Genomic DNA, 11,450 nt, shown 5'->3' with positions numbered 1-11,450 from the left:
CTTCAAGAATTGGCTAAAAACACATCTCTTCCATCTTTATTTGATCCTCTAACTCTAGCACTCTCTATTCTAATCCTATATAAAAAAAATAAAATAAATAAAAAAAAAAAAACTAACACTAGCTTTTCTAATATTTTTGTATTCTATCTATTTGTTTTATTTTTATTTTATACAATTAACAAAAGCAAAAAAGGCCTCACTAGCTTGCTCTATTATTTTTCTATTCTATCCGTTTTCTTTTTATTTATTATATGATTTTAAAAAGACCTAGCTACGTGTACTGCATTAAGCTAACTGAGACTTGTTATAGCACTTGCATATCATTGCTCTTTTGTTGATTTTGATTGCTTCCATTGTCCTCATTTGTAAGTCGCTTTGGATAAAAGCGTCTGCTAAATCACTAAATGTACATGTATATGTAAATGTAATAGTTAATTGTCAAATTGTCCTAGTTAGCCAAGCCCAGTCTAAAAACACACAAAAACTACAGACACTTCATATCTAATGGTATTTAATTATTTGTAAATTACACTTACCAGACTCTTTCAAGAGAACATTTGCAATTGGTTTGTGAAAGGTGTCTTAACATGCAATAACATGTCGCTAGCGTGTGATGTTTAGAGTCTTTTAGTGAAGCAATTAATTTAATTGTTTCGGAGTTTCAAAAAGCTCTGTTTCTCCCATCACTATTCAGTAAAATTGTTTGTAAAACTTGCATTTTAATTCCAAAATGTAATTCTTACCATGGAAAACTGGTTTTAGAAACAGTTGGAAATGTTTCTGTTTTTGAGCTAACTCAACTTTTAGCCAAGCCATTTAGACAATAATAGGCATTATGTGATTACTGATATATGGAAATAATCTTCACTCTTAAAAATAAAAATTCCTTAAAAGGCTTTTCACAGCGATGCCATAGAACAACCATTTTCGGTTCCACAAAAACCATTCAGTCAAAGGTTCTTTAAAGAACCATCTCTTTCTTACCTTTTTATAATCTGAAGAACCTTTCGCCACAAAGAACCTTTTGTGAAACAGAAAGGTTTTTCAGATGTTAAAGGTTCTTTATAGAACCATTTAGACAAAGTTCTTCTATGGCATCGTGAAGCACCTTTATTTTTAAGTGTTGTTGGCCAATTAAAAAGAAGTATTAGCTTCCCTTTTATCCTCTTGATGCTTGAAATTCAATTGTATACATCATGTGTATACAATTAAAACACTTGCTTCATATGATCCTAAAAACCTTTTGATCTAAAGGCTACTTAAATGCCTGATTATGTTACAAATTATTATGTGTCCGATTATGGTTTTGTGGACAAGGCTAACACATTTATTGTGGTATTCTTATGTTGGTAGTGGGTCAATCACAATAACCTCTATGTATGTTATTCATATTGGTCATTACATATTTCCTATACTTCTATTTGTTGTCTATTTTGATGCCTCGAACCATAACTACTTAAACAGTCTCCTGGTTTTAAATTAGTTTTTGTCTGTGTGTGAGATGCTGCATTTGTAATCTAGACATGAACACAGTCATAATGTTATCTTTGCAGAGAAATGTTTTTGTTCTGTTTGAAGCTTGACATCATGCACTCTCACTATATATGCATAAGAGCAGTGACTCAAAAATTTCTACTTTTGTGTTTGACAGAAAATAACTAAATTAATAAATAAACAAACAATTTTTTTTATTTTCGAGTGAACTATAATTTAAAAGTGAACTATGTAATTTGCCATCTTTCATTTCCACACATGAATAAAACAAATTCAAACGGACATCTTTTAGATGTATTCATATAGGTATTTATTATGCCTATATTCCACATTGCGTTGTTATATTACATCTTTAGTGGTCAAACTGTCTATTTTCCAAATGCTTAAAACAATTAAAATGTACAGTATAATTATTGCAGTTGAACCAGAGGTTTCACACTCTATAGGAAAGTGCATGTCACCATCCAGTCTTTAGAGGATGAACAAGGAAGATTCTTTCAGGAAGTTGGATCTTTAGTTGCTTTACTGTCCGTTTCAGCATCTGCTGGACTGGATGCTGCAGGACAGCTTAAGTTCTCTGGCTTCTTCTCAATGTCTTTAGTGTACGGTTCCCCCTGAGGGAGATCTTCACTGGAGGGTTTCACAATCTCCTCAGCAGGGGAAGTGTCTTGTGGAGGCGTCTTTGATAAGGGACTTGTATCATCAGGACACAAAGAAGCAACGCTCTCCTCCTTCACGCCAGGAAATGTCCGGTCTGGATACAAGAGTTTCAGCTGTTCCTCAAAGTAACTCTCCAGATTAGCACCCACATTGGCCATCTCAGTGTCTTCCTACAAACAAAGTGAATACACAACATTACACGTCACATTGTGATATGCCTCATTCAAGCTGTACCACTGTTTGTACCACCGTTCAGAAGAAATTCATATAGGTCTGAAACAACTGAGGTTAAGTACATGACATAGTTTAAAGTAGGGATGCACCGATACCACTTTTTCCAGTACTCGCCCGATACCGATACTTTTATTTTTGATTGCATGCATACATATACTTTGTAGTAGACACCCTTAACTCCTTTCTGCTGTCTGTTGTTCTGTTGTCGGTGTTTCTTTGTCTGAATATGGCACTTATCACATGCTGTGTGGTATCGGCGTTTGGTATCGGGGCATTTTAACGAGTACGAGTACGAGTACAGGAGCTCAGTATCGAGCTCAGTAGTGCATCCCTAGTTTAAAGGGTTAGTTCACCCAAAAAATTCTGTTAAAACATTTATCACAACCTTCAAACAGGCTTTGGTTAACACAACACATTATCTAGCAGTCAATTAACCTATAAAACTTACTGAACTGAATGTAATGGTAATGATATCAGTCTTTTGGATGGCGATTCTTTATTTTAAAACAAAAAAAAAACAATTGTACACAAATACCAAATTAACTGGAAAAGAAAAACGATTTGATGTTACAAGTTTTTAGAAAAATTAAAAGTAGAAGTTTTGTGAATTTAAAACTTCACTATAGATGGAAGGTTTAAAAAGGTCGGCAACAAGCCCTAAATAAGTGAATAAATAACATAAAACATTTAAAGCTATGTATAATCTATCTAATAAAACTATTTTTATGCTTTTTTTCATAAAATCAACTTAAGAGACAGAAAGTTCCCCTAATTGAAGAATCATCCCTTATATCTTGAAAACAATATTGTAAATCAATGCGAGGCAGCATACCTTGTGGAAAGTTGCACAGTTTTTGAAAATCAGCCTGACATCCTCAACAAAGTCCTCAGTGCTCTTGTAATTGCTGTCCTTCAGTTTGCTTCTGATCACCGACAGGTCCATTGGTGTCTTTATTATCTCACTGTACTCTGGCATCGACTAGCATCAAATTTGGAGCGTGAACAAGGAACGGAACAGAAAACAGTCTTTATCATTAAATGAAAAAACTAAAGCTTTGATCCAAACCCTACTAGTAAGTATATCTGGGTCACCCCAAAATCTGAAGAAAAACCTAAGAAATTATATTCTGCTTACTGACATGAATTAACAAATTTTTGTACAGTGGCATTTATGACAATTAAGCACATTTTCCTTTCCAAATTCTCATTTCTGTAATGCAAAAAACAAAAAACAAATTCTCAATACCCTTCCAAACACAATGATTTGCATATTTATTAATTCAGTTTTTATTTAAATCAGCATTAATTGAAGGCAGTAAAAATACTACTCAATGCATAAATATTTTAACATGCAATGAAAATGATTTAGTTTCCCGTTAATTTAAGATTTCCTATTATACTTAATTATCATGAAAATAATGTCACGAATAATGTCATGCAAAAATACTAGATTACCATATTATCATATATTTCACAAAATAGGCTTAATTTTCTTTATGCAAAATACTCTGAAAAAGTGCACTTCAAATACCCGGACGATGCACTTAAATAACCGAAAAAATTAAAGTGTGGAACGTTGGACACTTCATGCACTCAACCAGACATGTTCACAAGTCTCTGAGGTCCAAGTCAAGTCTCAAGTCTTTATAGTGGAGTCCAAGTCACAAGTCTTTGTTCTATTTTTAGCAATAGTTCTTTCAGCTACTTATTGTAATTAACAGTGTGTGAGGCTAAATCAGTTTTGAAACATTAAAACAAATTACTTTTACTGAATGTTTTGTTCATTTATTCAAAACTGTCTAATAAAGCACACAAACTTTTATTGAAATCATCATTTAATTGTATACAGAACATTTTTAAACCTGCAAAAAAAAAAAAATAATTCTCAATACCCTTCCAAACACAATGATTTGCATATTGATTAATTCAGTTTTTATTTAAATCAGCATTAATTGAAGGCAGAAAAAATACTACTCAATGCATAAATATTTTAACATGCAATGAAAATTATTTAGTTTCCCGTTAATTTAAGATTTCCTATTATACTTAATTATCATGAAAATAATGTCACGAATAATGTCATGCAAAAATACTAGATTACCATATTATCATATATTTCACAAAATAGGCTTAATTTTCTTTATGCAAAATACTCTGAAAAAGTGCACTTCAAATACCCGGACGATGCACTTAAATAACCGAAAAAATTAAAGTGTGGAACGTTGGACACTTCATGCACTCAACCAGACATGTTCACAAGTCTCTGAGGTCCAAGTCAAGTCTCAAGTCTTTATAGTGGAGTCCAAGTCACAAGTCTTTGTTCTATTTTTAGCAATAGTTCTTTCAGCTACTTATTGTAATTAACAGTGTGTGAGGCTAAATCAGTTTTGAAACATTAAAACAAATTACTTTTACTGAATGTTTTGTTCATTTATTCAAAACTGTCTAATAAAGCACACAAACTTTTATTGAAATCATCATTTAATTGTATACAGAACATTTTTAAACCTTTCATTTTATTTACCGGTATTTTACATTATTTCTGAATGTAGCAATAAAATGTGACTTGTACGTGATCTTGTTTTTTTTTTTTTATATAAATCAGTCAAAATTCTTATTGTTGGTTAACTCCTTATTTATGGTCATCCTTAATTTAGCATTTTATACTATTAAATTTATTTATTTATTAAAAGCAATTATTTTTGGAAAAACTAATTTTAAAATTATGGTTAGTTTCAACAGTTATATTCATATTTACTCTCTTCATATAAACAAACTAAGGCTTTGTCTGTGGTCTTTCCATTTAAAATTGGAGGCAACCACTGTATCCAAACAAAGAGCAGTTTTTAATCTGAATTGAATTGTATGATTTCGAAATTTGAAGCAAAAACAGAATGGTCTGACTTCAGATTTGTGAAACTATAGCACATAAAACATCTGCACGAAACAAAACAGTAGATGAGCTGATGAACGCAAATTCACTCTCTGCCAGCAGGTGGCGCTTACAACACCAATGATACAGCGTTTCCTTGGTTTCCGCTGTAAACAAAACAGCGCCACACTTATGAACGCTGTCATGTGGGGTAGTAAAGGGAGAATGTGAATGGAATGTCATACCAAAATGACTTGTGTTTTTTTTATGAGTCTCACGAGTCACGAGTCCAAGTCAAGTCTCGAGTCAGCTGTTCACGAGTCCAAGTCAAGTCGCAAGTCTCTATTTATGCGACTTAAGTGTGACTCGAGTCCAAGTCGCAGACTCAAGTTTCCATCTCTGCACTCAACTGTCGCAGCTTTAGTTACGTCGCAAAGGGGGAGGGGCTATCAGACTCTGATTATTAATGACAAAATAACCTTATAAAATTCATAGACTACATGGTTGAGTACATAGTGTATAAGTACAGTGCATAGTGTATAGTGCGTCATTTGGGACGCAGTTACTGTTTTTCTTTGAATTGAAATTTGACCCACACGTTTAAAATATTTTTGTATTATTTCCCCAATGAAAATAAACGTAGTTCATGTATCTAGAATGCCATATAAGATAGAAGATCTTACCGATGGTGTTATAGGCTCCTGAAAATCCGTGCTGAGCTCATTGCAGTAAAGACGAAGCAGCAGTCGCTCACATTTCTGCATGAACACAACAAATAATTGCAGCCATTTTAAAAGATATTCAGAATGTAAAACACATTTTTAAAACTTAATAGTTCTAAAGTGACATCTAAAATAAAGCAGAACTAATTGAAAAATGAGTTAAGTTAAATTAGTTAGTTAACTGAAATCAGTTCATACTCTTTTATCCACAGGAGTGAAAGCCTCAGAATCTGGATCCTGCTTCACATTGTTCGATTCTCCGCTACCACTGATGTTATACTCCATTTCAGGTGAGGTAAGGTCACGGCAGAACGTACAATACCACTCACCACTACAGATACACACAAACACAACACGCATACATAACTACAGTAGAATTAATAGAAGAAAACTACAATCACATCTGTTGCATATTAGCAAAAGGGTGACCATGCTCAAAATCTTTGTAGAAAATTTAACATTAAATAAAAATTTTAAATGAAAAATTATATTGTAGGGATGGAACGATATTATCAATATCGTGATATCGCGATAGCAAAACTCTATTATATCAGATATTATATTAGATATTATCGTGGTCACATGACGATATGAAACAATAGGTATTCCAAGCAAAAAGCGCAGTTTTTAAAATACATTTAAACTACTTATTCTAACATAAAATGTCTTTAAAGTTGTGTTTTGGTCCATGCTTTGGCACCGTATCTGTCAAATGAACTATAACAGAAAGCATAATATGGCTTAATCCCTTCATCAAGTCTGTTTTTGCTGCACGTTTCAAAGTGAAGCGCACACATTGTTGAGGCGATCAGCTCGTGATCTGGTGTTTTCCGCGCCTCAGAACGGCTCCGTTCACAGTGAATGAAAGCAGTGAACTGGTTTATTGCATGTGCTGTGAGTTTAGCGCACGTTTGGGAACTCAACAGCTATCAGTTAGGCTTTATTTTCTTGGCAGATGATTACAGCATGTCACTAGATTTGTAGTAAGACGCGTTTTTGTAAGCCTGTTTTCACTGAAGCTGGAGTTTAACTTCAAAATAAAAGCTCTACTGCCATTTCCGTCAAAATAAAAGCTTAAAAGTGCAGTATGAATTACTGACAGCTAGTGGTTTAAAGGCAGTCCAAATTCAAAATATCTCTTTAAAGTGTAGAAATTAGGAAAGAAGTATTGTAATTTCCCTACTAAAATATCTCTTTCAAGTGTAGAAATTAGGAAAGAAGTATTGTAATTTCCCTACTGTAGTGTGAAGCAAAAATAATATAATTCATATTACTATGAAATATTCATATTCATTTTCATTTATTTTACAGTGCAATTGCTTTACAATATATGGCTATTACTGTCATTGTTGCTATTATTATTATATTCTAATTTGTTTGGCTTCCTAAAACACCAGTGTGAATGTAATTTAGACAGACAGTATATCACAAATAATAATAGTCCCCTTTAAAGTTCAAGTAAATTCGCTGACTTTTTTCTGACTCAAGTTTTCTTAGTTAAGAACATGGGTTGGAGCTAGAGATGCACGATATTATCGGAACGATATCGGAATCGGCCGATAATGGCTTAAAAATTTTAAATTTGTAATAAAATGAAAGTAAAATATACAAATAACATTAAGATTGTGTTTCTGATTAAATAAAGCAGTAACTGATGTTGTAAAACCACGAGTATGTTTTGATTTAAAGGTCAGAAGATATAGCTTACATGAATAAAAATCATAAACATGACACTTGTAAATTAAATAATTTTATATAAACAGATTTATTTATTAATGTGTAATTTTTCTTTTTTTTTTTCAAACAGATTATGAGCTCTGAAAGATTTTCAGAAATCGGAATCGGCCGATAATGGCTTAAAAATTTTAAATTTGTAATAAAATGAAAGTAAAATATACAAATAACATTAAGATTGTGTTTCTGATTAAATAAAGCAGTAACTGATGTTACTGATGTGAACCACGAGTATGTTTTGATTTAAAGGTCAGAAGATATAGCTTACATGAATAAAAATCACAAACATGACACTTGTAAATTAAATAATTTTATATAAACAGATTTATTTATTAATGTGTAATTTTTCAATTTTTTTTTCAAACAGATTATGAGCTCTGAAAGATTTTCAGAATGTTAACAACTCTTTTTCTTTAGACCATCTACAAATGTTAAATCTTTAAATAAAATGTTAAAGGTGACCACTGCATCTGTCTGGAAAAAAAGGGATTGATTTATAGTTGATTTATAATTATTTTCAAAGCTTTCAATGTAATCTCATTATAAAAGAACTTCATTATTGTTTATTTAATTCGAACAAACCAAAATTAAATCTTCAATTATCGGTTTTTTAAAATACCGCAATAAATATCGTATCGTGGACGTCATACCGTGATATTATTGTATCGTGAGATTTTTATATCTTTACATCTCTACGATATTGTCATGCCTACTTTGGGATAAATGCAACAAATGTTGAAAAAAAGTTTTGCTGCTTAATATTTTTGTGGAAATCATGATCATTTTTTAGGATTCGTTGGTGAATAGAAATTGTAAACAACTGCATTTATTTAAAATAGAAATCCTTTGTAACATTATAAATGTCTTTACTGTCACCTACTTACCACAAACGTTTGAATGGTAGTGTATCACGGTTTTCACAAAAATATTACGCAGCAAAAACTGTTTTCAACATTTGTTGCATTTATCCCAAAGTAGGCATGACAATTCTTGAGTACCAAATCAGCATGTGACACTGAAGACTGGAGTAATGATGATTTTGATTAATCTGATACCTTGGAGAGGCAGTCAATGTGGGAATATGGCAGCTAAGATGGAAGACTTTGGGACATTTGTCACAGCAGAGCAGTTCTCCTCCGTTCTGGCACACCGCGCACCAGTCCTCATTGGGGTCTTCATCTGCTTCTGGGGTCTTCTCTGATTGCTGCTCACCTTGTGGCGTTTGAGACTGAACGCCTGTGCTGTCTGGAAGACTGGCTTTAGCACTGGTGTTTACCTACAGTAACACACAAAATAAAATAAAAAAATACTGTGAAAAACTGTTATTTGTGTGTACCTGACAAAATACATGAATTTGCTAAATTTGCTCTTTTAAAAACAAGGGACAAAAACTTTGTCTTTGTTGTTAAGATGTCAAATCAGAATAAATCTGATGTTCAAATCTATTCCATCTCTAATCTGGTGCAGAATGAGTAAAATCTTACAAAATGAACTTCACCGTCATCCTCTGGTTCATCTTTGATGACAATGACTGGCCCTGGAGACGACCTGCGTCTCCTCTTGGTGGAGGGGTTTGATGGGCCACTCTGGGGGGCTTCTACACGCTTCCAGGGGCCAGAACTTGGGAAAAAATAAAAGCAGCAAACAACAAAATGATTAGATGTGCATTTTGTGACGGAAATAGCAAGGCAGTAAAAGAATGGAACATTTTCACACTGTGATGACATATGTATATATATATATATAAATACATTTAAAAAAATCTGGTCAGCATAACTGCAAAAGCCTTTCATCTAACAGCTTTAATCAAACTTTCTATTTTATTTTCCTTATTTGGAGAGTCGTTGAGAGAGAGAAAAAAAAAAAGAGATATTTTCAATTTGATAGGTAGAGTCTAGCTGGCTAGTTCAATTTGAATATTTCTTTACAAGTTCTAAAAGTAATCTTTACATCACTCATTATAATAAATAAAGCTACATATGCTTGCAGTGTTAACAGCTTCATTAATTTAATGGGAGCGATTAAATGTTGCAGACTTTTACGCTAAGGAAACTATTATCTACACTATGATACACTTTCATCACTTCTCATTTACATCCTTGACTTGACAATGACATACCTATTGGTTACATTTCGAATGCTGACCATTCCGTTGCATCAGTGCAAGTTGATAAGACATTTTCACGTTTTAATCTTAAATCTTTCAAGTACAACATAAAGTCTACACAAAGCAAAATTTGTTGTATGTTAGGCATTTCCGGATTAACTAACAGAAAACAAACTAATGAATTAACTACAGAAAACAAATCACATAATGACATAAAAGAACTCAAAACCTTGAATTAACAGAAGAATATTTACCTGGTCTTTGGTTCTGATGATGTGACGGACATTTGTCTTCCTTGTACTAAAAGTTCAATAAAATCAAGACAATATTCAGTAATGTATAAAACAAAGCATTTGATAACCGAGCATGAACTAGGCAGCAAGCATTTATTTCTCCAATCAACAAGACAAGACGGTTACCGATACCAGACATTATTTTTTTGCTGAAGAAGTGTACCAGTTCGTTCTGTAGGTGTGGAGAGGTGACTGGGTTGATAACTGGGCCTCTGAGCAGACAGCTGCATGCTGGGATCAAATCTCCTGTTCAGGTACGACGTTACCTGCATGTTCTGCTTAAAAAGTGCAAACAGAATTTTGCATATGTATTAGAGGTCGACCGATGTATCGGTTTTGCCGATTAATCGGCACCGATAGTTGATTGCTGGAACTATCGGTTATCGGCAAAAATCCATACCGATATTTTTCCGGGTTGCGTCCATTGCTGAAGCGGCTGAGAAGGGTCTGCTGTCATTATACAGTGCGAGAGCGGCGTCTAGTGGTTGAAATCCCTGACAGCACGTGCTATTTGTTTAGACACGTGATACTGCACGCTGAACAGAGCGGGAAACTTCAGACGCGGATTTAAATGCAGCCGACAGAAAATCCTGCCGCGCTACAGAGCGCCATTCACATAGTTTTCCATTAAATTACATTAGATTAGTCCCGAATCAGGTATCGGCCAGTGTGGTCCAACCTACCTATCGGTATCGGCAAAATCCACTATCGGTCGACCTCTAATATGTATATTACAAATGAGACTGTAGTAATAGCTGCTGAAAAAAACTCATCTTTACCATCACAGAAATTGATTCCATTATAAAATATATTTACACAGAACTCTAACATTATTTCACATTCACAATACTTAAAGTGTTTTGTTAGTTTGGTGTGTTTCCTCGTTTTGATGTCGCCATGTCTCAGTGCTTTTATGAAGAGAGCGCATCTGCGCACCATTCGGATAGTGCATGAAGAACCGGGTTGACCGGGTACTCGGTACCACCGGTACTTAAAAAATCCTGGTACCGTAACGTTTTCATTTTTTTAGTACCGACTTGGTACCGAAGTACCGGGTCTTTTGACAACACTAACTGCTTTTACTGAATTTTGGATCAAATAAATGCAGCCAAAAACATTTAAAAAATCTAAAATTATTAAGAGTTTTTCATAGGCCAATAACATTTATACTGTATATGGGTGGTTGACAAAATAAATAAATAAATAAATAAACATCTCCATGTTTTTCTTTCTGGCCTATAGGTAAAAATCTGTATTTTTAGTGCTGTCAAACGATTAATCGTGATTAATCGCATCCCAAATAAAAGTTTTTGTTTACATAAAGTATACTGTGT

General features: G+C 33.4%; 1 protein-coding gene across 1 annotated transcript in view; it reads right to left on the bottom strand.

Moving 5' to 3' along the window:
* Positions 1-1,796: 1,796 nt before the first annotated feature.
* LOC107709964 (transcription intermediary factor 1-alpha-like) overlaps positions 1,797-11,450 on the bottom strand; it is a 19,256-nt gene continuing 9,602 nt past the window's right edge. Inside the window, exons 11-18 of the mRNA XM_016514634.1 lie at positions 10,280-10,391; positions 10,078-10,123; positions 9,201-9,336; positions 8,772-8,992; positions 6,181-6,313; positions 5,944-6,018; positions 3,221-3,367; positions 1,797-2,324 (exon numbers count right to left, since the gene is read on the bottom strand). Of these exons, the coding sequence (XP_016370120.1) occupies positions 1,992-2,324; positions 3,221-3,367; positions 5,944-6,018; positions 6,181-6,313; positions 8,772-8,992; positions 9,201-9,336; positions 10,078-10,123; positions 10,280-10,391 (1,203 nt within the window). The 3' untranslated portion in view covers positions 1,797-1,991. The remainder of the gene's footprint in view (positions 2,325-3,220; positions 3,368-5,943; positions 6,019-6,180; positions 6,314-8,771; positions 8,993-9,200; positions 9,337-10,077; positions 10,124-10,279; positions 10,392-11,450) is intronic.

The sequence above is a fragment of the Sinocyclocheilus rhinocerous genome, unplaced genomic scaffold, assembly GCF_001515625.1.
Source record: "Sinocyclocheilus rhinocerous isolate Xijiao unplaced genomic scaffold, SAMN03320098_v1.1 scaffold2132, whole genome shotgun sequence".
NCBI lineage: Eukaryota > Metazoa > Chordata > Actinopteri > Cypriniformes > Cyprinidae > Sinocyclocheilus > Sinocyclocheilus rhinocerous.
Note: the sequence above shows the minus strand (reverse complement) of the source record. Positions and strands in the feature narration are given on the sequence as shown.